The 27,455-nt window shown below is 41.0% G+C and overlaps 1 protein-coding gene across 4 annotated transcripts in view; it reads left to right on the forward strand.

The window, feature by feature from the left end:
* The window catches only part of LOC119226625 (multiple epidermal growth factor-like domains protein 10), a 51,395-nt gene that overhangs the window by 16,606 nt on the left and 7,334 nt on the right, over positions 1–27,455 (forward strand). For 2 of the 4 annotated variants that reach the window (XM_037484772.2, XM_062558832.1), the window contains 14 exons: positions 6,798–7,044; positions 7,215–7,335; positions 7,912–8,048; positions 15,634–15,846; positions 17,282–17,456; positions 18,499–18,619; positions 19,040–19,186; positions 20,539–20,673; positions 22,697–22,825; positions 24,198–24,326; positions 25,485–25,613; positions 25,699–25,827; positions 25,963–26,187; positions 26,490–26,605. In XM_037484772.2, the coding sequence (XP_037340669.2) occupies positions 6,798–7,044; positions 7,215–7,335; positions 7,912–8,048; positions 15,634–15,846; positions 17,282–17,456; positions 18,499–18,619; positions 19,040–19,186; positions 20,539–20,673; positions 22,697–22,825; positions 24,198–24,326; positions 25,485–25,613; positions 25,699–25,827; positions 25,963–26,187; positions 26,490–26,605 (2,153 nt within the window). The remainder of the gene's footprint in view (positions 1–6,797; positions 7,045–7,214; positions 7,336–7,911; positions 8,049–15,633; positions 15,847–17,281; positions 17,457–18,498; positions 18,620–19,039; positions 19,187–20,538; positions 20,674–22,696; positions 22,826–24,197; positions 24,327–25,484; positions 25,614–25,698; positions 25,828–25,962; positions 26,188–26,489; positions 26,606–27,455) is intronic. The other 2 variants (XM_037484773.2, XM_062558831.1) reach the window with 2 other exon arrangements.

Consider the following 27,455-nt stretch of genomic DNA (forward strand, 5'->3'; position numbering starts at 1 on the left):
TTTTGATATACATTATAGGTACACTATGTTGTATGTATGATACTGTACATTTATATTTGATAAATGTACTACAAGCAAATATAATGGTCTCAGAATATTGTAATTTTTAGTAACTTTGGAACTGTACAAACTCAACAAGTGAATTATCTATATGGCTTCATGTGCCCCTCGTTTATACATTCTGTGCTGTCGCTGCCAAATAAATATACATACGATTTAAAAGATAAATTAGAAAGCACAGACCTTTATCAAAACTTTGAAATACTATAAAATGTAGACACACGTGTGCTACAAGTGCAAAAGTGCAATAAACAATGTATATAAACTACACTAAACTAGAAATAAATAGTTAAAATAGGTAAAAATAGTTGTAAAGTTGAAATCTGGATTGCTATGATTTGGTCCTCTACTGACTATCTCAGTTCCCACCAGAGGTGGGACAAAGTCATTGTTATGCAAGTCACAAGTAAGTCTCAAGTCGTTGCCCTCGAGTCCCGAGTCAAGTCGAGTCATAGATGAGGCAAGTCCCAAGTCGAGTCAAAAGTCAAAGCCAACAAGTCTCAAGTAGAGTCCAAAGTCTTACCATTTTAGTTTCGAGTCATTTCAAGTCCTCTTATTACAGAAAATCCCTTATAACCGCATGTTTTATTTGAAACTACTCTTTACTTATATCAATGTTGTGTTAATATTCATTGTCTATTGTACACTAAGGTATACGATAATACATTTCCGTTTATGCAATATTAAGAATATTTTCACTGCTTCAAAAGCCCTTCCCTCAAGAAACCGAAGTCATATGCTTTAAAGCAAAGTGGGGACGGGGAACCCTGGGTGATGGTGCGCTGCCTCACAGACCTAGACTACGTAGGGAAGGGAAGGGTAATGGTGGATCGACTGTGACTGTGTTACTTTAAAACGGACGTTGACATAATGTTGGCGAGGATGTCCCGGAGTCTGAATCCGGGTTCAAAAATCCTGATTTTTGTAAGCATGAACGAGCTGTCTCGTTGATACGGTAAAATGCTAATGAGTTACGGTACATTCGATAAGGTGCTCAGCATTCGTTCAAAACTTACCTTTCTTTGTGCAACTTCAGGTGTCGAACAAAGTTGGACGTTGTGGCAGTCCCGTCTGTAATCTTCGACCCGCATGTTTTGCAAATAGCAACTCGTTTTTTGTCGACTACCTCGAAATTTTTATAGCCAAACGAAACTATCTTCGGTATCATTTTTCCAACTGGCGCGTTGTTGCGCTTCATTGGTTGTCTTGCAATGTGCCTGTTTAGATGCTGTCGAATCAGAACCAGGTGGGACTGCAGTGATTGGATGTTGTGCAGGCAGCGCTCTCTGCATACAGGTGGCGCACATTTTTTTGACAGATGCAGATAAACAGAGCGGCGCGGCCGTGTGAAAATGTTTTCCCCCAGTTTTCATGGGAAGTAGCAAGTCTTCTCGAGTCAAAAGGCTCGAGTCCAAGTGAAGTCACGAGTCATCAATGTTAAAGTCCAAGTCGAGTTGCAAGTCTTTGTACGTTTTGTCGAGTCGAGTCTGAAGTCATCAAATTCATGACTCGAGTCCACACCTCTGGTTCCCACTATACCAGACAGGGTTGGCCAGTCAGCAGGATCAATCGGTTCTCCCCTGACGGACTCGTGGATATCAGAACTTGTTGTAGGGGAGAAAGTGTCTGCAGGCTGTAGTGTAGAATCAGGGTGGGTGGTGTCTGTTGCTCCTTCGCCTGAAGGCAAATACATACAATTGATGTACATCTATTAATACAGATACAATACAATGACTGATTTTTTGCTCTTGGTCATATGTTGAGATTTATTACTGATCTTGTGAGTCATAATACGACAGGCAGTAAATGCATCTAAATAATTTTTTTCTTCTTTTAACAAGATTAGTAGTGTAAACAATTATTCAAACATTTGAATTAGGTGTAAATAAATGAGAGTTTTGTAAGCTTTAAGTGTAAAGTCAAATAAAGATTATTAAATAGACTGCTGCATGTTCTGTGTTTCACTGGCTGCTGTGCTAGGTGTGATACTACACGGAAAGTATTCACGGCGCTTCACATTTTCCACATTGGACAGCCTTATTCCAAAATGGATTAAATTCATTATTTTCCTCAACATTCTACACACAACAACCCATAATGACAAAGTGAAAACTGTTTTTTGCAAATTTTTGCAAATCTGTTAAAAATAAAGAACGAAAACTTAACAATCTTCCAGGTAGCATCAACCCGACGCTGCTGTAGTCCTCTAATACCAAGTATTAGAGGCACCCAAACACAGCAAGGAGCGATACAGCCACTGAGATCAAAATCAACAGTGATAAGCCAAATAATTGTATTTGCTGAACTGTGCTTCCAGCATTCTACTGAAAGGATGTGTGTGCATTTATTTGTTTAATTTGTAAATCATAATCTAAAGTTAACTCATCCAATGGGGTGTGGTTTGTGGTGTGTGTGTTGATCCGTCACTGGGGTCCACCTTACCCCCCTGCTGCTCCTCCCCTTCTCCACCACCAATGTGAGCCCTCCCTTCTCTTCTACGCTGTCCATATTGCCATGGTGATCACACACAAAGTTTTCAACTGGTGTATTTCAAAAGTCTCTGCCCATCAATGTTTGTTTTTCTTTCTTTGTCCCTGGTACAGCTCATTTTCTCTGCTCTCGTCAGGGCTTTGTCAGCTTGGAATCGTTTGTGCCGACAAAACTGTCTTTGTTATTAAAAAGTTCTGCTTCCTTGACGTTTATGGAAGTAAATCTGTGCCATCGGGGGTTTAAATAAAAAGGTGATTGAATTTCTAGCACTGAATATTTATGCATTGAAATTATGTACCTGAATGTTTTTCAACATTAAAACACTGAAAATGTCCACTGTGAGAGACATAATCAAAAAAAAAATAATCAAAAAATCATACATTGTGATTTCTGAACTATTTAACTAACTAACAGTGGCTCTGCTTCAGGTGAATCACCTTAGAGATACCCCACCCAAAGCACTTTTAAAGGCTTGTCACTGGCTTTGAGGTGGAACTAAACATTAACCAAGGTTCTGTGGGGGTTCCCGATCCCCTGAGTTGGTTGAGGAGAAGAATCCGACACGTCAATCAATTGAAGTTAAAAAGTTTACATTCATTTAGAAGAGAAAACATGTACATTGAGCAATTCCTGCAGATATCTGGAGACAATTTGGCGCATCGAACAACAAATCTGTTGTCACACAAGCTGTATTTTTGTACTTCTCCATTCTGCTTTATTATCTCGTTTTACCATATAAGGTCCTAAGACACACCACAGCAAGTGTTTACTGTATATGTATATCAGCACAGCGTCATTTCCAACGTTGGTCACAATATTGTACCCCCCCCCTACAAAAGTGTAAATTCATCAAATACAAAAACAAAGAAGCCCCTCTAGTTAGGGGAAATGGTTGTATTCAAACAGAAAAATATATCCCAATCAAAACACAAAAGGTACAGCTCTACAAAAGAATCACAGTATTTTATCACTGGAAATCACAGGCACCGTCTTTTTTAGTAAAGTCTCGGGGTAGGCGCCTGGTAAGAGAGAATGTTAACGTCCAGTAGCCGGCGTAGCTGGTGTGTGTGTGTGTGGGTGTGTGTGTATGTATGTGTGGGTGTACGCGCTTAGCTGGGGGCAGTCAGGAGAGGAGTTCAGCCTGGCTTCTCAGTCCTGATCGACCACGGCTCTGTAGCCCACCATGGTCCAGGGCAGTCCACAAGTTCTCCAAACGGTTCCCTTCCTCGGTCCGTGTCAAGTAGGATCTTTGGTAGAGTCCTATTAGGACCCTCAAGGTCCAGCAACCAGCAGTCTTCCAAGGTTTCTGTGCTTTTTCTCTCACTCCTCTTAACATGCAGCCTCTTTAAGTTGATTTACCTTTTCCACCATGTGTCTTCAATCTGTTCCTGGCCCCACATTCTTTATTTGTTGGGTCAGGTAGGAGAAACAAATCAGCAGCTTTGGTCTGCTACAGCACTCTTTAGGCACCGGTATGTTTTAAAGGTACCAGTTTAGCACTGGTATCAGAAAAAAAAGACAATACTCATTCATAGTGGATAATTGTAAACATAAAAAACACAGACTATCCTGGGGTCTAATCGAATGGTAGGGGAAACACTGTATGCCTTGGAATTCTCACTGTTCACTTTTTCATGCATACAGAGATTTTTGGTCATGGAAATTTTGTATGAAGTCATGAAAAAGTCATCCATTGGTCAAAATGTGTATGAAGCCTGATTACACAAGTTGTGATAAATTAAGGCTGACTTTTTTCAAAACATTGACAATTAAACTGAAGTAATTTTTTGCAGGATTGTTGCCAAAAGCAACCACAGAGGGGTTTAATGTGAACAGCAGGTTTTATTAAATCCGTTCTGAGTTGAATAAAAGGGGCCCAGCTGGCCAACAGTGTGGTGTCCCTGAGTCGAACAAGCGGGGCAAAAGGCAAGCTCGACTGTGGATTCCAAGGTTCTACACAGGAGGGCAGGTCGGCTCACAGCGTGGTCTCCATGGACTGACACCTGGAGAGTAGGCAGGCTCGGTTTGCCAACCAGAAAGCAAGCAATCTCGACGATGTGGATTCCGTGGTCCTCTTCCGTTTAACCATTCAATTCAGGATTGAAGTGTGACAAATAATGATGTAAGTTAATACAAACAAACCAAAAGTCTCTTTTTAATTGTCTTTATCTATTACATTGTGATCAATACGTAATCCTCCTTCCTTGGACGTACATTTGATTCATAAATGTAAAAAATGTAACTGTCAGGTAGGTGGGTTGCTGGGGTGCAGCTAGGACTCAGACGCAGGGTTTCCAAAAAGGTGCTCTTTAATTCTAACAGAAGGCAGACGTGTACAAACCACCACAGGTAAACTCAGCATAGACAATGACGCAACGGGGGACACACGGCACACAGGGCTTAAATACACTAGGGAGGTGCAGGTGATTGGACACAGGTGGAATTAATCAGGCAATCACAGGACAAGGCAGGAAGAGAAGCTAACCCAGGGACACAAGAGACATGAGACTACAAAATAAAACAGCAGAACCAAACCGTGACAGAACCCCCTCCTCAAGGACCGAATTCCAGACGGTCCTAAAGGGGGACAGAACCGGGGAAATCAGACAATGGGAGGGAGGGTGGGGGACCCGACGATCCTGGTCCGCCCGGGAAACTCCAGGTGCCGGGCCTCAGGGCGCGGGTCGCAGGGACGGGCAGAGACGGGGGTCGTGGGGCTGGAGACAGGACGGGCAGAGACAGGCGTTGTGGGGCCGGGACGGGCGTCGGGACTGGGGACGGGCCTCTTGGGGCCGGGACGGGCGTCGGGACTGGGAACGGGCGTCTTGGGGCCCGGGCGTCGGGACTGAGGACGGGCCGAGTCGGGCTGAGACGGGCGTCTTGGGGCCGAGTCGGGCCGGGACGAGCATCGGGACTCAGGACGGGCCGGGCGTCTTGGGGCCCGAGGCGGCCTGAGGAGGTGCTAGGGAGGTGCAGGTGATTGGACACAGGTGGAAACAATCAGGCAATCCCAGGACAAGGCAGGAAGTGAAGCTAACCCAGGGACACAAGAGACATGAGACTACAAAATAAAACAGGGAGCAGAACCATACCGTGACAGTAACAGTAAGATTTATACAACAATGGTTGCAAATGAACCCTAAACCTCACATGTAATAAACAGCATAAAATACAACAGTAATATCCTAAATTAATAATAAACAGTTAAATACAATTAAATCTATGATTTAAATTACATTGTTTATTCTGTACACACAACATCCATTCCAGTCTGTCCATCCCAGGACAGGGATCCCCCCTCTGACGTTCTCCCTACGGTTTCTTCCCTCTTTGCGTTGATCAGGTTATTTCTCATAAACTCTTTGTAGCTGTGTTTTATTATTCATAAGCAGTAGGTAATTGACGCAATCACGAGCCAAGCTACATTATAAGGAAAGTCACGGTCCGCATAGTGGGGAGTTTAAAAACAAAGGACTTTACCCCAGGAGACCACTATGTGAAAACGGATGCCAATATGGACATCCAGAGTAATATTCACCCCCTTCAACTTTTCTATATTTTTTCATGTTATAACCCCAGATTCAAATTTATTTCATCAAGATTTTATGTAACGAACCAACACAATAGTCCCCCATCTGGAAGTTGAGGGAAAGTTTACATGGATTTTAAAATGTTTTACAAATTCAAATCTGGAAACCCAACATTTCCCATCACCCTGAGCAAACCATCCCAACAGAGAGACATCGTGGTGGGAGCATGCTGTAGGGATTTTCCTCATCAGCAGCTAAAGGGAAACTAGTCAGAAAAGCGGGAAGGATGGATTGAGCCAAATACAGGGGCAATCCCTGAAGAAAATATAATACAAAAATACTTGATAATGGGGCAGAGGTTCATCTTCCAGCAGGACAATGGCACCAAACTTACAGCCAGAGCTACAATGGAATGGTTTAGATAAAAGCATGTTATGTTTTAAAATGGCCCAGTCAAAGCCTAGACCTCGATCTATTGAAAACCAAGGGCAAGATTTGAATATTTCTTTTCACATACGGTCTTAACCAAAACCACAATCAAAAAGTATGTTTTTTTTGCCTAAACACTGCAGCTACAACAAAACAACAGATTGTAAAAGATAAGCCAATTGCCCTTAGATTGGCTGAAATAACATAAGATTCCTTTCAAAAGCTTAGCAACACTCGCATGTTCCCTATTCCATGAAACTAAATCTTTTTATTTTATTTTTCCCTTAGTTTGTGACAGTAACCACTGGGGTCCACACTGCAGTAACAGATGTCAGTGCCAGAACAGTGCACTGTGTAATCCCATCACTGGAGCCTGTATCTGCACTCCTGGGTACCAAGGTTGGCGCTGCGAGGCACAGTGTGAAGTGGGCACCTACGGAAATGGATGCCAGGAGAAGTGCAAGTGCAAGAATGGAGCTGGCTGTCATCATGTTACCGGAGAATGCAAGTGCTCATTAGGATACAATGGAGCTTTGTAAGTTTGAGGAACGAATGTGTGAGAATCCTTGCAGTGATTCCCATTTTTTAGGGAATCACTGCAAGGTGGTGAGATAATAGCAGTGACACAGATTATAAAAATAAAATTCCATATGACCTTCATAAGTGGCAAATATTAACCAAATTGTCTTTTGGTTTCTCCCCAAGCTGTGAAGACTTGTGTCCTCCAGGTAAACACGGGCGGCAGTGTGAGGAGAGATGTCCATGTCAGAATGGAGGAATGTGTCACCATGTGACTGGAGAGTGCTCTTGTCCTGCAGGATGGATGGTAAGCCCACGTTGAGCTTTTTAGAAGAATGAGTCTCACTCTTGTACTCTTAGTTATCATTTTTATTAGGGCGCATTGACACAACAGACACATCATGAGAAGGATGAAATAAACAATATTATTAATAAACTACTCAATAAATCAGAAGAATGTAGCTGCAGACTGATCATGAAATAATGGAGCAGTGCACACTGACTGAATTGACCCGGAGAAACCATCTGAGTCAAACTATAAGTTGCTCCTTTAAAAATATAATCTCTTCAAACTACGAATTGTTGCGTTTTTATCACCTTAGAATGAGCCCTCATATTTATAATAAGAGTGGATTCTCTTTATGGAGTCTGCCGTCTTCCACCGCCTATATTTACAGTAGCCAAGAAATAACAAACCAAACACTGGCTCTAGAGAGAGGTTTATGCATATAACATAACCTGCATGGTAAATGGACTGTACTTCTCTTTTCTCGTCTTCGATCCTCTTAATGCTCTTTACACTACATGTATTTGAAGATTTGAAGTTGTAAAGGCTCACATTATCAACAGTGATGTATTTTGCTGTTGTCTTTGCTCTATGCAGGGTACATTGTGTGGCCAGCCATGTTCAAAGGGAAGATTTGGACAAAACTGTTCTCAAGAATGTCAGTGTCACAATGAGGGCTTCTGTGTGTTGTCCACTGGACAGTGTCTCTGCAGCCCTGGGTACATAGGAGAACGGTAAGAGCAATCTTATACCTACACTTGGACAGTGCTATTTATACATATTGCGTTTTCAAAGCACTCAATAAGTGTCAGTATGTTACACATACTGTATATGCATGTAAAATAGTTTTGTTCTTTACTCAGGGATGCAAACAGAGCGTGCTTTTTGGTGCCTCCTACTTTTTGTGTGAATTGTGCAGATCCAAAGAGTTTTTTTTAAGGACGGGGGTCTGGTTATAATTTCATGAACAGTAATTTGCGTGCCAAAAACTGACCAACAATAATAAAAATTGCAAGGTTTCATTGGCCATAGGCCTGTCGCAATATGCAAAATCCCGTGCAATCATTTTTGGTGCTGCAATATTTATTTTACATATAAATGAAAGTCACTAACATTTAAGTTGATTGAGCTGCCTATGCTTTTTCCTTGTGGAAAGCAGAGGCGGGGCTTAGGCAGCGCACAAACACTCAAAGGTCGCTAGGCTGCATCCTTAAGGACGCATTTTGTCACACGTATTTATTTACTAACCTTTTTTGGACCATTCATTTTTAAATCTGTTGTCTTGTATATATGTTGACAAATATATTTGTATGTGTTGTACTTTTTAATGCGGTCATGTACGGTAGTCTAGTGCGCTTGCGCACAAACTGTGGGTTATACGGTAGTTGATGTTATGCCTGTAAAGGGAGACACACGGTGATCCATTAAACCAAATCCATTTGCAGTTCTGTTTTGGAAAAATAATCAACCGATTTATCGGTTATCAAAATAAACGTTTGTTGCAGCCCTACACTCAGCATTCACATTCCATTTCAGCAGTTGTTAAATTCCTCGCTACATTACAATTATTGCCATCAGGATCATTTCAAATAGCCACTGGATCAGCAGTGAGAATATTTCGGTCTGTACTCAGCAGTATCATGAAAGTGATTAAAACCGTGAGGTTTCTGTACGCTCTCACAAAAAACAATTGAATCTAACAATGATATACAAAATTTAGCTTAAAAAAAATGTAGCTTAAAAATAAAACACAAATTGAACCGACACTGTGTATATTATACAGGGCCGGCGCTAGCCATTTGGGTGCCGCAAGCACAAATGATTGGTGGTGCCCCCCCCAACCAACAAACCAACCTATGGAATGCCGTTTTATTCAAAATTAAATAAATGAATAAATACACGGTAATGCATAATTACACTGTATTTCATAATGACACAGTAATGCATAATGACACGGTATTTCATTTCACGTTCTTATATGCAAATCAGAGGGCGTGGCTATCTCTCACATTCAGAACAGACAACAGAGCCGTGTGCAAAAAAGGCTGGCAGTGAAAGGGCTGTCTATGGTTATAGTAGCAGATAAGGTACAATGTCAATGACCTCTTTCACGCGGTGCTCAATCAGTCTTAAACTGTTTAAAACTTCGTTGTCTATGTATATGTCTTGAAGAGCACTTATCCGCCCTAGTATCTCCAAAAAACCTTCAATCTGTGTCAAAATAGTATCTGCAGATAACCCATGTTGATCGATTTGATCCGCTAATGCTAGCATGCTATATTGGAGCCCACCGATGTCTTCCATTATGTCAACACTCTCACATCCCTTAGCCAGCCTTTTTTTTGCACACGGCTCTGTTGTCCAAAGGAATAACAACCATTCAGAATCTCTTAGTTAGGTTCTCTTTATTCCCCCAATAACTTCTAAACATAAATAATTTACATAAACAAACATGAAAAGAAATAAATTATATAAAAGATAAAATTATAAATACCAAATACCACCACAATTACTAAAAACACAGATTTGGAACTGAACATTGTAAATGCAGAAAGTATTCAAGTATATAACGTGTAGGTAATAATGTGCACATTTCTTCAGTAAATAATATACAAAGTACAAATAATAATAAAGTGCAAATTTTAAACTGCAAATAACCATACATAAGTAGAAACTGCACAGTAGAATTTACTTTACCAACTCTAAAAAAGAGACCATTCTGCTATCCGATAGAACTATATTACAAACATTTTCACTACCATCAGTTGTCAAAGGCCCTACAGAGGCACACGCCTGCATTTCCTAGCTGCAAAATCAGCTATCAGGTCATATGACAGTTTCTGAGCCACGTCCCCATTGATGCTGATGACAGCCAGACCACTTAAATGTTCCCTAATCACATCACGTTCAGTCGAAGGGTTTTTCCAAAGTTAACCTTACCAAGAGCCGTTTCCCACTCATCATTTCATTACGTTGTGAAAGTGTCACTTGTAGCTAGGCTACTTTTTCACTACACAATAAGATTGTTTGAACATAATTGATAACCAACGCAAAAAAGTGCCCTGAAGTGCAAAGCAAACTAGGCTAATAGGCTAACGTTACCTGACTATGGCCCTTTCTCAATACCTGAGACGGCGAGAACGGACTTGCGTTCCCACGAGAATAGACTCGGGAGACAGACTCGGGTGTCGCAGGTTCGGGAGAACAGAGAACAGTTATTTCCGCAATTGGAACAGCAGCTGACTCGATGACGTCACCACGTCAGCTGGTCTTGCTAATACGTTTTAATTTAATTTTGACTTAAATATTTTACTATTAACAAGCTTTTGTCTCATTTTCATTTAAAATTAGAAATGGTATATATGATATTGAGCACCATATATACAATCAGTCATAAAATAATTACCTTTATCATTTTAGGAGGAGGAGGTTGGATACAGTAACAAAAAATAAACTATTATACTAAAATATTTGAATGCACACACACACACACACCTACTGTTTGTCTTGTGACTCAAACATCAAGAGGCTGATAATCAGTATAGTGGTCCTCGTACAGCAAGCTGCTGACCACACATCAAAGATCTTAGAGAGAACCATACAATAATTCATATGTGGAATTTTTTCATTCATTATTATTATAATTCAGAGCTTCAGAGTTTCTTTGAAGCTGAAGTTCTGCTGCCGATTTAGAGTCTCGATGACGGTCTCCTCATGTCCTTTAATTAAAACATCGTTAATTTTAATGCACAATGTACTCGGGTTGCGACTGATGACGTTTCACGAGTCCACGAGAACAAAAGTCCACACAAGAACGCATATTGAGAAAGGGTCTCTGATGGCTAAAAGAAATAGCAGGCCCAATTTAAGCATAATCAGAAATACCATTGCTAGCTAGCTAGCAACCTAAGGAATGATTGCTAGTCTTATTGCTAACGGTAACAGAAACGATAACGGTAACATCAATGATAACAAAAACATAAATGATAACATAAAAAACAAATGATAACAAAAACTGTAACGGTAACAGAAACTTCTGGCGGCCCACGGACGAGTACCGAATACGGCCCACCGGCGATCCGTGCGGACATCATGAGCGCGAGTATATGTGGCCATCTGGCCGCCCGCTGACCGCTAGCAACGGTCCTCACAAGAAAAAGTTTGGGGACCCCTGATTTAAAACATTGTCTTAGCTGAGAGCGACGCGCGAGCATCATCCCGCTGTCTCTTTTTTCTTTTTTCCGCCCCGACTCTTGATGCCTTTTCGAAGCCATTTCAAAGCTGCCTGCCACATTTGAGATTTGAGGCATAATCGAACAAACCACTGGGAGGTGGGGGAGGGGGGGCCGAACAGGAGGTTCCCCTTTTTCCAATTCTAAAGTCCGCATCTGGCCGAGAACGGCCCGCACAGAGCAGCCTATTTTCGGCGAGTCTTCTGTGAAATGCTCCGCCGGTTTTCACGTCCGTAGCAGTTATACATGGGATTTAACTGTACTATTACGAGTCTTCGTAAGTTTTAATGTGGTGTCAGAGACTGATGTTGTTCACTGGTTACGTCTGTTTGAGGACAGAGTTTAGATTCATAACTTCATGTTTAAATGTAACTTTAACGTATTGTCTGTATCCGCAGAGTGCATTTTGTTTATTGTCCATCAATTGACAGTGTGGGTTCAATTTGTGTTTTATTTTTGCCTCTCTTGTCCCCTGGGTTAACTTCATTATGTGCCCTTGTGTGTTTTCCCATGTGAAAGTACTTTTTGTTTCGACTGATCTGCGCTTGAGTCCTTCTGTTTCCCGTAATCGAACGAAACGGTGACAAACGCAGTAACAATCTTAATCAACAGCCACATGTCATCTACAATAATTACTTACTACTAAAATTCTGAAAATAGACTTGGGGCCCTGTTCACTACAACAAAGAGAACCGGCTGTATGGTTTTCCATGTTGGGTGCAAAAGAATCCGGCTTTCAAAAGAGTTATAATCTAGTTCAGGTTCATGAATGCTGGTCATAAATAGCTTGATACGGTTTGGGTCTGCTTGTCTTATTTTGTAGTTTTCTTGTGTCTCGTGTCTCTGGGTGAGCTTCACTTCCTGTCCTGTGATTGCCTGATTGCTTCCACCTGGGTCCAATCACCTGCACCTCCCTTGTGTATTTAAGCCCTGTGTGCCTGTTGTCCCTTGTCGCTTCATTGTCAGTCCTCGTTCGTGCACGTCCGTTGGCTTCTGTTGAATTCTCTTGTGGTGAATAAATCGCACCTTCCGGAAAACCTGAATCCTGCGTTTGAGTCCCACCTGCCTGCGTGCCTTCAACCTGCACCCTCGCCTTGTGACAGAATGACGCGACCACAAAAGGACTCAGCAGGTTTCGGCTCTGACAGCCCTTTTTGGGGAACTCGCCTCGCTCGTGGGGGTCCACGCAATGTGCAGCAGGCTGCCCGGTGCAACACCAACACCGGCTGGCCAGCGGACTCCTGGAGCGACCTGGGGCCCGACTACCGACTACTCTTGTGGTGAATAAATCGCACCTTCCGGAAAACCTGAATCCTGCGTTTGAGTCCTACCTGCCTGCCTGCCTTCAACCTGCACCCTCGCCTTGTGACATAGCTACTACTCTACCTGCTTAGCTTAGCTTAGGTTCGATGTGTAACTGCTCTGATCAAAACTGCAACTCTGCATTCTGATCTGATTTTCATTGATGTGATCCACTAAGAAACTGGGTCACATTGAAATTACATCTGCTCCATCCAAAGTGGGATGGATGCCGTTGCTTCTAATCAGACTTGGCTCTCCTCAAAATGTCTTCCAATGATCAACAAAGCCCATATTATTTACTGCGCACCACCTCGACAACCTGCTATACATGTTGTCACTGATCAGGTTTGGGAGGGGGCCAGGGAAAACTATATCTAATTTTGATTATCACAACACTAGAATACTATGACACATACTCTGCATGGTGGCCATCAGCTACTCACAATAAATTGATTAAATGACTGCACCAGTAGATGTTTTTTTATTGATGACATCAATTGCGCACAGCTATTGTTATTTACTATTTTTCACATACTGTGTTATGCATTTGAATTGTTTTTTAAACTGAAATCTTAGAGTTCACTCAAACGTAGTGAACTGTAAGCAAATGCACAATCCTGAAGTCTGGAAATTGAATTATGACGAGCACTGTTTGCACAGTTTAGTCAGCCGTAGTCCTTCGTTTGTTGTAATTCACTTGTGTGAACAGAATTCTAAACCTAAAGGCCTCCTTACCTTACCTTCTCTGCATCTCAAAATTCATTGTCAATGAAGATTTTTCAGATACTGTATGTCAACACGATTGTCCCGTATGAACATAACATGTAACATAACCTACTGTAAATAATGAAACAATTCCAATTAAAGCTCCGAGCAGCGTTGGACGAGTCCTCGCTACTCCTTTCTTGGTTACACATGTGGCCGAGGACGAAGCGTTTGCGAGTCAGTGGTCCTTAAGTGTGTGAAGCGACGCCAGGAATGCCGCTTTGCAAACTTCATCTTTAACATTATTAAAGTCTTAGGTCTTTTCTGACAACATTAGAGAGGGATCTGATTAATTTGCGACGAACAGGGAATAAAATAAAAAAACATGTATGTTTTTAGGTTAGTTGTGTCACATATTCCAGCTAAGTCACAAGCCTACATTTGGTCAATTTCCGATTGTATTTAAAACGAAAAGATCAGTAGTTACATGATGATTCCACTTCAAGTTGATTTTACACATCCCTAAAGTGTGGCTCTGTGATAACCAGGACATTCTGATCTACCATTCAAACCTTAAAGCCTATACTGTCACGGGTTGGTCCCTCTTCCTGTTTTAGTTTGAAGTTTCATGTTCCTTGTGGTCCTGGGTTAACTTCACTTCCTGCCTTGTCTTGTGATTGCTTGATTGTTTCCACCTGTGTCCAATCACCTGCACCTCCCTTGTGTATTTAAGCCCTGTGTGCCTGTTGTCCTTGGTCGCGTCATTGTCTAATGTCACTCGTCCTTGGTGCACGGTCCTCGGTTTGGTGAGTTTGGTCTTTTTGAATAAAGAGCACGTCGAGAAGTCCTGCGTTTGAGTCCTCCCTGCAACCTGCGCCAGCCCGATATTGTGACATATACCATACATAGGGCAACCTCCTTCAAAATCTTTCACAAGACTATATTTGGTCAATTTCATATTAGATTTAAAAGGACACTATCAATAGAATGATGATTCCACTTCAGGTTGATTGTACACATCCCCAAGGTGTCACTTAGGCATAACTAGGACGTTCTGATACCATCCCAAAATAAAAGCCTCTCAAAATACCACTCATGAGCATAATCTCAATCACCAGCCAACTTCTGGTCAATTTCAGTTTAGATTTAAAAAGGAAAAAAACATAGTCACATGATAAATCCACTTCAACCTGATAGTACACATCCCCAAGGTTTGTCTTAGGGATGATCGGGACATTCTGATATACCCTCCCAAAATAAAAGCCTCTCAAAATACCATACATGACCCAACTTCCCTCGAAATCTTTCAAATGGTGTTTGTTTATATTGCTCCCTACACACACAGTTTAATATTTCTTCCGTCAATTTTTAGAGCATAAGGTCTCAAGATCACACTGCGCAAATTTGAATGTTTACACGTGTAATAATATTGGTGAGGGCAGGCCAAATGATTTAAGTTATGAGTCTTGTCAGATTAAGCCACACCCCTTGCAAAGTTCATTAGCCCAAATCTTCTCAAAACAATGAGATCTCAGCACCATTCTTATCAGGGGGATATTGAACGAATAGCGATCCACAGACAACTTTGTGACAATCGAACCCAGCGTTTAGGAAAATTACAACTTTTTTGTAACGCATGTCCTTGAGCACATGTGTTCCAAATTTCAAGTCAATCGGGCATCGGGGGAAAAAACTGCCCTAGAGTTGTACTTTTCAAATTTCTGGGGGGCGCTATATAGACATTTCTTTGAACTCAAATGCGTGACCTCAAAATCAAATTTTTTAACAGTCCTGATATGCATGCCAAATGTAACCACTTTTTGAATATGATAAGGTCCCCAAAAAGGCCTTTACTTTGTAATAATAATAATTCTATACAATACAATAGGTTCCTCTACGACTAGTTGTAGTGAGGACCCTAACAGTAAAAAGCTATTACACAGAGATGCCACTGTTTTTTTTTCTTGTGAAAAAAAGAGTAAAGAGCGGAATTTCATACTCTGGAAAATCAAATTGTTGTTTGCCTGCACTTTATAAAATTACTGACAATGGATACCGCTGTGTCTTTACTGTGAAACAGGTGTCAGGCGGAGTGTCCAGTTGGCACATACGGGGCAGGCTGTGCAAAGACGTGTCGCTGTGAGAACTACAGCAAATGCTACCACACCAACGGGTTGTGTCTGTGTGAACCAGGATACACTGGGGAGACATGTAACACACGACTGTGTCTGGAAGGACATTATGGCCTTCAGTGTGACAGGAAGTGTCTGTGCTACGCCCAGAATACACGCAGGTATGCAAGTAAATAGTGTTCAAACTTTATTCTGCATATAATAGTTGAGATCAATTTGTTGTACTATACATCTTGGAAAATAAACTTAACTTGTAACGCACTCCCACTGTGCAACTCCTGGTGGACGGATTAGGGATAGCAGCTATTAATAATATATAATACAGTTATACGTATGTATATTGGTGGGCCAGTTGGAATAGTATTTCAATATTATGCTGGGGGCCAAATATAATTCCTCCATGTATTCCATATGTGATTTATGGAAGGAACACAATTAGGTATGTTTTTTCAGTTGAGGCCTTCTATGCCTCTTTCCTGCGCTGTTGTTTGAAGCACCCTGCCCCCCCACTCTGTTCTTTTTGCTGCTGCACCAGATCCTGCCCGCTACTACAGTTGTCTTTATCTGTTTGTCACTATGATGGTTGACCAGTTGATGGGCCAGCAGTCAGTGGCCGATGGGCTGGCACATCTGGTGTGTCTGCAGAGAACAGCTGTCCTGCTGCTCTCAATGGGAGAGCTCTGTCCGGCGGGCCAGCTGTCAAACACAAGCAGAGCCTGGCACAGCAGAACCCCCTCCTTGTCTGGCATGGAGAGTTTCAGGCCCTTGCTCAATACCTAAGGCGGCGAGAATGGACATGCATTCTTGCGAGGCGGACTCGGGAGAACTTTTGCGTGAAAGTTTGCGTGTTAGCTGCTGGTGTTGCCACCAGAGGCAATACCAGCGGCTCAACCAACTTTGGAATAAATCGTTTTCTGATCTAACTTACATTACATTTTTCTAAACCAAAAACCCTCCAAACAGACACAGCTCCTCTCTTGGGCACAAGTTGGTGCATCTCTGGTCTCCGTGTTTTTATGTAGCTAGTATCTTCTTGTTGTGATAGCGGGTGAACTGTACCCAGGATGCAGTTCGGTGGTGTAATTTTATGAATGTCGGAAATTTTGTCTCAAACTGTTGTGTCGTGGTGTTTTACGCTGTGTGGCAACCAACGGGTATGGGCAAAATAATTTCGTAAAGAGTCACGACTGGATGCACAAAAAAGGGTACGGTTTTTTTTAACGTCCAAACAAAAGAAAAAGGCAAAAACAGGTTCTTCCGCTTTTGAGGGATCAGGCCTTTGCTGTTGGAATGGTTGGTCCTTTATAGTGTGGCCAACCTTCATCAGCCTCATGAGCCGCAGCTGAGCCGCTCGTTGTCTCCAGGGGGGGGGCGTTTCCCCTTTTGGTCACCTGACCTTGGTGCTGATTTCTGCTCCTTAGCAGTCTTCTGAGGTGCTGACTAGGGGCCTGCACCCGTGGGTTGCCACAACTGTTAAAGACCGATGCATTTTCTAGTATGTAAAGAAACTGTGGAGAACGGCAGAAAAAACTGATTCTGATAACCAAATAAGAGTTAAGTACTTGTAATAATGACATGTTCATCTGTTTTCACTAGCTGTCACCCAATGTCAGGAGAGTGCTCATGTCAGCCTGGTTGGTCAGGTCTGTACTGCAACGAAATGTGCACTGCAGGATTTTACGGAGAGTCCTGTCAGCAGGTGTGCCAGTGCCAGAACGGTGCCGGCTGCAACAGTGTGACCGGAGCGTGCATCTGTGCTCCAGGCTTCACGGTAAAAACACATTTCTGCCATGTCACAATGTGGTTTAGGTTACCCATTGTGTTTGTTCAAGAGCCTTATATTTTATGTGTAATGAAGCATGTGGTTATGGCACATCGTAAGGCCAGACCAGACATTTTCCCTGCGTCTGTCCAAAGTTGAATAATACATTGCTAAAGCAAAAAAACGAACCAACCCGCTAGGGGGTCCAGTGCGCCTCCCCTGAATGTCTTGTATTGTGAGAATTACAGAAAGACATAAATTGCATTTCTATAAAATAAGCTGCTATTCCGTTATGCATTAAACCAGGGGAACCCGGTTGTTCACCAATGTTCGTAGATCCCTTCCATTGGGAAAATAATTAAAAATCACGTCACCTCACCATGCATGCAAGATTGCTTTTGACAGACAAGAGGCCCGTTGTGTTTTTTGTTTATTGATTCGTCTTGCGCTCCCGGCATGCAGCGCTGTTCTTCCGTTTGGTTACCGCTAGCTAATTATTGTTTAACTAATTATTATTCTGGTGTACTGCTTGTCATGACTTCGATTCAAAAGTTGAGTGACAAGTAACTTGCGAGTTGGGACCCCTGCGTTAGACCTTTTCGACGACGGCGTTTTTTCAGACAGCAGCGCCTGCTTGAAAATGACTGCGCCCCTTCCCCCACGCGGCGGCCAGACCATCCGTGCGACACCACCCCCCCTATGATTTTTAATGGTCTGGCCAACTTCAGATCAAAGTGGGCCAAACGTAAAATGAGTTTGACACCCCTGCACTAGATGGTAAGAGAGTAAATAACTATATTCCAAAACGTTGGAATTTTATTTTAACTATCATGTCATTTATTGTATTATATTTGATTGTAGTAAATGAGTTGAGTAAATGTTTGTACGGACACACAAAGCACAAGCACATCCAGTACCAAGTGTGTTGTCCACTTTCACTGCAATGGCTCAAAGCATGACTCAGTCATATTTCTTCAGTGCTACAAAGTTTAAAGGATGTGTAATATCATTGACAGTTCTAAATATTCATCTACTGTATACACCTTCTCAGGGTCCCAACTGTACAGTCCCCTGCCCAACAGGAACACGTGGAGTGGACTGCTCCTCCCACTGCAACTGTAAGAACAGAGCTCAGTGTTCCCATGTGGACGGATCCTGCTCCTGTAAACAAGGTGAGCTGAAGAGGAAAAAGGGAACATATCAAAAACATATAACAATATCATATGGGTAACTATGCGAATGAAATGTAATTATATTTTAAGCAGAATAATTCTCAGAATAGTTTATTCACACCAGAGGCACTGGTAAGGATTAATACAGTATCAGTGTTCTCATAGTCTGTTTTTAATATTAGAACCATATATCACAAATACTTCCTGCTCTCCATGGTGCTGATCTTTGGTAATAATGTCTGTGTGTATGTTCTTGTAGTTCCTCTATAATGAGGACCGTACCATTTTTCAACCAATAAAGCAATTAAATTACAAATACTCCAAAAGCCTTGTCAAGGATTCAGATGTGGTTTGAAGGCTGAGGTTGTTTTTAAGGTTAGGACCGGAACCTAAAACATATTTGTATTTGTCTGTTAATAGGCATCCACTGTGAAAGTGTGTGCGCACAGGGTCGCTGGGGCCCAAACTGCTCCCTACCCTGTAACTGCAAAAATGGAGCATCCTGTTCTCCAGACGAAGGGACCTGTGAGTGTGTTCCAGGATACAGAGGCACCACCTGTCAAAGGAGTAAGCCCCGCACACAGCTGAGTCTTTACTTCAAAGATTATGGCGTTTATTTGTTATGGGCTTTTTTCACATGCCAATACGTTGTCTACGCCTGAGAATTTAAGTTTCAAGAGTGAATGCAGTTTTTGACACAATGTTAAAACACTAACCTTTTTATACACGTACTGTATGTACACATTTTTATATGGATAGTTGGGATTCAAAAAGAGTCAACTGGCTCAAGTTTAAAAATTAACTAACAGCAATACAATTACAAAATGAATAGTACGGTATGAATAGTATAATATACTATCTGTTTCTATAATAGAAATCGATAAGTCACCTCAACCAATCTTATATGACCATCAATATTACTTCATAGGAGGCTTCTGCCTGCCTCGTCTCCAGCTCGTCTTTTCTAATCTCGCGGGGCGCCCTGTGCTGCAGTCATATGTAATTGGCTGTACATTCAAACGCAGCTCCTCGCTCGTTGTCCTCGTACATGCTTTTCTGCCACAAGGCATTCCATGACATTCTCTCCCCTGGTTTTACATGAATCCAAAATCCCTCACTGACCTGACACTCCCTTTTCACTTAATATTACAATACATGGAATGATCACACCTTTGACCTAAAGCATCTTCATGTAAACATAACATAGCATGCATAATATTGATTTAATCTAATAACTAATACACTTTAATAATATCACAGGTTGAATCATCACAGTTCATCACATTGTTTATATATACATTGTATATATATCAAAATAATGACCTCGCAGGGCTGGCAGGCATCCTTTCCTCATGAACAACCTGACAGGAGACAAAAACTTAAAAAGAAATTAAGCATTCTTCCCCCAGGCTAAATTTAGCGTTAGATTGTGGCAGGATGTTATGTATACAGTAATTCAATTACTTAAATGCCTATAAATTGTGTTTAATTAATATTGCAATTATTTAATCTATCTTGATAGAATGTCTAATAACACGCAAACTACAATTCCAGCACTAATCATTTTCACACATATTATAATTTCTACCCCTAGGTGTGATCTTCTGATATACTTTAAATATCTTTCACTTTATATCCACTGTTTTTACCATCCATATTGTCATCACTACCTGTAGTAATCAATACTGTTATGTTTTTATTTGTATTTATTAATCTGCTATTCATTAAGCACACAGCACTGTACCTTTACTGCTCCATTTGCACTTCTGGTTATATGTCAGAATTGCAATTCAGAATCCTGGTACTCTATGCAATGACAATACATTTGAATCTGAATGCATACAACCCACAATGGGCTAACCCTATATTTCTACCTAGAGGTGTCATAATAGTTGCATTAGCTTGTGGTTTGCTTACAGTCTGCTCTCCAGGTTACTTTGGGCACCGCTGCAGTCAGACCTGTCCACAGTGTGCCCACAGTAATGGACCATGTCACCATGTCTCAGGACAGTGTGACTGCTTGCCAGGCTTCAAAGGAGCACTGTGCAATGAGGGTGAGTGTACCCTGCAGCCCACTGTTAGTACTGTTACTATAGTAGGTTACAAAAGGTATTTATATAATGTTGTATTCTGAATAGAAACCTCCACATCATTGCATTCTGGTTTTATTCTCGATTTGTACAGTGTACCAACTTTTTTAGATTTTGGGTTTGTATGTATTGTATACAGAAACTCGAAATATTTGAATATCGTGCAAAAGCTCATTACTTTCAGTAATTCAACTTAAAAGGTGAAACTAATATACAGAATCATTACATGTCAAGTGAGATATTTCAAGCCTTTATCTGATATCATTTTGATGATTATGGCTATATGATATTATATATATATATATATATATATATATATATATATATATTAGGGCTGTCAAATGATTAAAAATTGTAATCAAATTAATCAGAATTTTCAGTGGATTAATCAGGATTAATCACTATTTGCAATTACACCTTAATCCTAACCATTTTTTCTTTCTGAAATGCATACCAAAGATAAATAACAGGACACAGATACATAATTATCATTATTATCATCATTATTATTTTTTACATAAATACATGTTATTGATATTTGATTTTTTAATTCATTCCAGAAAATAATTAAAGCAATGTTATTTGATAAGTTACAGACTGATTTCCCTGCATGGCTCTAGAAGGGTCTCGAGCCTCTGCAGTTTATCCCACTCTACTCAATCGAGTTTGTGCTCCTGATGGTCCAGGGCTGCGATGACCAGACATGACCAGACATGTCAACCCTCCCGATGTTTCAAACCCCCTCCCGAAAATCTCCCGGACCGACCTTTCTCCCGATTTCCACCCGAGGGTCTCTGGCGCAAACGACTTGCTGAACCTGACGGCCTGACATATGCCTGCAGGTGGCAGTAATGTGTTGTATGAGATGAAGTGCATTCCCTAGAGGAAGAGGTACTTTCCTGACCTGAATAATTTGTCACACTGCGCATGCGTGAAATGCGTCCAAAAAATTGACGTAATTAACAACAAACAGCTAATTAACGCCGTTGACGCGCTATTTTTGACAGCCCTAGTTGGAACATTTTGCTATTGTGTTGGTCAAATTATCTGAGGTTGATTTTGTTAATGGCCTGCAAACATTCAGCGTGGACTGGCGCAAAGGACTTGCTGAACCTGACAGCCTGACATATGCCTGCAGGTGGCAGTAATGTGTTGTATGAGATGAAGTGCATTCCCTAGAGGAAGAGGTACTTTCCTGACCTGAATAATTTGTCACACTGCGCATGCGTGAAATGTGTTTTAAAAATTGACGTAATTAACAACAACAAACAACTAATTAACGTCGTTAACGCACTATTTTTGACAGCCCTAAAATATATATATATATATATATATATATATATATATATATTACTAATATATCACACAATATATTAGTATGTATACACAATACACATACTAATATATCACACAATAAGTATGTATACACAATATATAAAATATATATATTGTGTATACATACTAATATATCAGTTTCACCTTTTAATTTCAATTACTATATTCTAATTTTTCGAGTTTCACCTTATACAATACATACAAACCCGACATCTAAAAAAGTTGGGACACTGTACAAATTGAGAATAAAACCAGAATGCAATGATGTGGAGGTTTCTATTCAGAATACAACATTATATAATATATGTATGTATGTATATATATATATATATATATATGTATATATATGTATATATATATATAGCCATAATCATCAAAATTATAAATAAATGCTTGAAATATCTCACTTTACATAATGATTCTATATATTAGTTTCACCTTTTAAGTTGAATTACTGAAAGTAATAAGCTTTTGCACGATATTCTAATTTTTCGAGTTTCACCTGTATACAAACAAATGTCATTGTTCATATTTGATATCTGTCAATAATAGGAATAGATACCAAAAACAATCCAGTAACTTCCTAGATAATATTTGAGATGTATCTTGGTGATATGAAAGTAAGAACATCCATGATTTTTCCTGTGTTTAGTGTGTCCAAGGGGTCAATTTGGGAAGAACTGTGCTTGGAGCTGCAGCTGCACCAACAACGGCACTTGTAGCCCCATCGATGGCTCCTGTCAGTGTTATCCAGGGTGGATCGGCAGCGACTGCTCCCAGCGTGTGTTCACTCAATGAAATGATAGCTGTGGTGTTTCATAATGTTGTGAAATAATGACCTCCCAGGGCTGTCAGGCATCCTTTGCTCATGGACAACCTGACAGGAGACAAAAACTTAAGAAGAAATTGAGCATTCTTCCCTCAGGCTAAATTTAGCGTTACATTGTGGCAGGATGTTATGTATACAGTAATTCAATATATTAGTACACACACACACCTTAACATTCTCTCTTCCCGGACCCCTACCCTGAGACTTTACTAAAAAAGACGGTCCCTGTGATTTCCAGTGTTAAAATACTGTGATTCTTTTGTAGAGCTGTACCTTTTGTGTTTTGATTGGGATATATTTTTCTGTTTGAATACAACAGTTTCCCCTAACTAGAGGGGCTTCCTTGTTTTTGTAACACAAACACACACACACACACACACACACACACGGGTGGTTTATTTACAAAGTGATAGCGAAACCCAGTGAAGGCTTGGGATGGGTGCTCTTCTGAAGTGCGTGCTTTCTCTTGGTGCTGCCGTGAGTAGGGGTTGTACTCCCGAGAGGCTGATCGGTCACCTGCTGCTTTCTGGGGGAAAAGGTAGAGAACAGGCGTTAGCGTTCTGTCTCCTGGAGAGTTTTCACCCCCTCTGGTCAAACCCATGCAGCTTATGTGGCTGTTCTTTGATGAACTGCAGCCGGGGCTGATCAACCGGTGACGAGGGCGTGCAGGTGTTCCCTGTGTGTTTCCAGGACGACGCTGATGAGTCCTCCGAGTGCTTGTCACAATATATATATTTATATATTATATAGCCATAATCATCAAAATTATATCAAATAAAGGCTATCTCACTTGGCATGTAATGATTCTATATATTAGTATCACCTTTTAAGCTGAATTACTGAAAGTAATGAGCTTTTGCACGATATTCAAATTGTTCGAGTTTCACCTGTATATACAAACAAATGTCATTGTACATATTTGATATCTGTCAATAATAGGAATAGATACCATAAACAATCCAATAACTTCCTAGATAATATTTGAGATGTATCGGTGTTTCATAATGTTGTGAAAAAATGACCTCGCAGGGCGAGGAAAAAATCATGGATAATCTTACTTTTTCAGGATCACCAAGATACATCTCAAATATTATCTAGGAAGTTACTGGATTGTTTTTGGTATCTATTCCTATTATTGACAGATATCAAATATGTACAATGACATTTGTTTGTATATACAGGTGAAACTCGAACAATTTGATTATCGTGCAAAAGCTCCTTTAAAGTAGTAGTAAAGTTTATTTTTACAATTCTGAGGTGAAAATAAGTAATGTAATTGATATGAAGTTTGTTCACTTACAATTTGCTCTCTATGTGCCTATAGCCTGTCCTCCTGTTCAGTGGGGACCCAACTGCATCCACACATGTAACTGCCACAACGGAGCCTACTGCAGCGCTTATGATGGAGAATGCAAGTGCACCCCAGGATGGACCGGTCTCCACTGCACACAACGTCAGTGACAGATACTCAATTACATAGAGTAAATTACTTCTGTATGATCGTCATTTAGCTCAGGGTTTTTTAACCATTTTGACCTCGGGCCCAACTTTTTAAGTACAAAGTGGCCTAGGGCCTGTTCAAATATTAACACTGTCTTGGAATAACTAATTGAGGTTTATTGTGTTTTACTCATTATAGATTTGATTTGTATTCAACGACTAAATAAAATAAAAAATACATTTCAAATTCTTCACGACAACACATGATTGTCTCACGCACATATCCACAGCGGCAGGCAGAACCAGCTCCTCCGCTATGGTGGAAGGTTTCTTGCATTGTGCCAAACGTCTGGCTTTCAAGTCAGATTTAGAGTTGCCAGTCAGTGAGATGACGGACTTCTTCTGCATCTGTAACCCATTTTTCTTATAAAAGATCCACCTGCTTTCTAACGAGCGTTGGATCTTCGATTTTCATATGACGGCTTCAATGCTTTGTTAGAGACCGTTATGCTGCGTTCACACCAAAAGCCAAGCGAATTTTTGCCACGCTTTTCTCGCCCGACTAGTAATTATTTCGCTTCATTCGTGTTCTGCTATGCACGCCTGGGTGCTGACCACTGTTACTTGTCTCCGTAGAGACAATAATTTCCCCTATCTACCATGGAAATAAATAACCACTATTTCTGCTTTTTATTTGTTGTGGGAATTACGCAAAATTGGGACCGCAAACAGTTTTGTGTTCGGGTTCATGACATCATCCGTTGCCACACACAGCTTGAACTTTACTGACTCCTCCAGAAAGTGCGTCTGGATGACCGCCACTTCCAGCGCTGCTTCAAGCAGCAGCCGTTCTTACGACTGACCTGTTGTGTCTTGGTTAGACACCAACTTACATACAGGCGCTCAGTCTCAGGTGCCTTTGTGTTTCATGGAGTGTATTCATGCTTTGGCAGCAGGACAACACTTTCAATTTGTACCCGCGGCCTTGTGCGGGCCAATCGGAGGACGCAGATTTATCCAAAGCGACTTACATTGCATTTTTGCCTGTGGAGCAATTAGGGGTTTGGTGTCTTGCTCAGGCACACATTTCTTTCCCTCAGAATTGACTGTTACTTTTATAATACTTTATTTACAAAATAATCTCATATGATGTATGATTGCGCCCTTACAGGTTGTCCATTAGGTTTCTATGGGAAAGACTGTTCTCTGACGTGCCAGTGTAGAAATGGGGCCAACTGTGAACACATCTCTGGACAGTGCATCTGTCGCACCGGCTTCATGGGAAGACACTGTGAACAAAGTATTATGTATTATTATGCTTTACATATACTGTAAAATAGTCTACTAAAGTTCATTTTAATTCTTACCATTTTTTTAATTTCCAGGGTGTCCTCCTGGGTCGTATGGTTATGGCTGCCGTCAAGTGTGTGACTGTCTAAATAACTCCACTTGTGATCACATGACCGGTACATGTTATTGCAATCCAGGTTGGAAGGGAGCTCGCTGTGACCAAGGTGAGGATACATTTATTTTCAATCCTGTTGTTCGGCCTGTTCTCAAACTTGTTTTGAAAAATGGTTACAGTAATGGCTACACTCATTTGAACAAACTAATTTGTGTTCTACATTTCCTTATCCTTCTGTCTACAGCTGGTGTAGTGGTGGGCAGCCTCAACAGTTTGACCAGTGCAGCTATGCATGTGGACACCTACCAGATTGGAACCATCGCCGGGATCATTGTTCTGGTGCTACTTGTTTTATTTCTCCTCCTCCTTTTCGTTATCTACAGGAAGAACCAAAATGGCAAAGAGCCTTCCTTGGCAGCTGTGACCTACACCTCTGCATTGACGGTCACAGCTGATTACACCATTGCAGGTACACTAAAGGGTTGACCGGCTTCAAACTGCTACATGCTCAAGAACATTTACTATCCCATGTGAGGTTGCTCTTTCCTGGTATTGGGCCATCAGTTGTTCTTTGTAAAATCATTTTTTCCTTGAATGTTCTTTAAAACAGTTAACATTATTTGCAAAGGACTACGGAACAAAGACTGTCATTCACTTATCACTTATTTTATACAGTCTCAGATTACAGAGAGGCTTTTATACTGTGTTTCATGCTCTGAAAGCAGTGATGAACTATATAGTGTTGGTTCTTGTCATCATCTAATATTTCAGATGCTCACCCACCAGCATGTGAGGCCCACCCAAGCAACTACTTTTCCAACCCCAGCTACCATACTCTCACCCAATGCGTCGGCTCTCCACATATTAACAATGGTCCCAATGAAAAGGTATGGAAGAGTATTATAAGAATATATGTACATACGTTTGTTTACTTCCGAGACCGGAAACAAAACGGCCACTAGCTGCAGTCAGTTACATCAAGATGGAGAGCTTTTTGTTGTATAGTGGTTCTTGTGGCTATAGGAAATTGTCATGTGATATCATACACAGGGTTAGGGTGTTCTTTCTTGCTGGAGCTCGGACCCTCCCTTTTTTCTCTAAGCAGGTCCAGCACCATGTGGTTTTCTGCCAAACAGCAGCTTGAAGAAAGAAAACCCTTGGGAATCTCCCATACAGAAAAGGATTGAGCCATTTATCTCAATCTTTTGTGATTTGCGAATCGGGAGATGACCTGAAACAGAACAACACTTTGTGCAATATGCTGGAAAGTACATACATTTGAAGCCTGTGTGAGGTAGCTGACACCTGTGCATTTGCAAATGTGAAAGATGAAAATATCTGTGACAGGTGATATTAGATGAGCTAATTGTAAAACTGCCGGTGCAAGATTTTCAAATTTAAAATTGACGCAGAATTGACATTTCGGAAAATAGGAATAAGCCACGACTGAAAACTGTCGTAGCCAAATTAGGCAGCCCAGGAGGTAGAGTGAACTGCAAAGGTTGCGTCGCAGCAAGGGCGTAACCATGGTTTAGACATTGGGGGGGTCGAAATGAATACCCTTCCCCATAATTTGTTTTTTTTAAGTGGGTATTGGGCTGGTGTGGTGTAACAGTGATCCAGCATATTCTCCTCTCTGGTTGGGCATTTAATAAACTGTTTGTACTTAGGAAGTTCGTGGAGATTTCCTTTGTTAAAGTCCCCAAAGATCAAACCAAGGAGTTCGGGTTGGTCCGT

Source organism: Pungitius pungitius, chromosome 18 (genome assembly GCF_949316345.1).
Source record: "Pungitius pungitius chromosome 18, fPunPun2.1, whole genome shotgun sequence".
In the NCBI taxonomy this organism is placed as follows: Eukaryota; Metazoa; Chordata; class Actinopteri; order Perciformes; family Gasterosteidae; genus Pungitius; species Pungitius pungitius.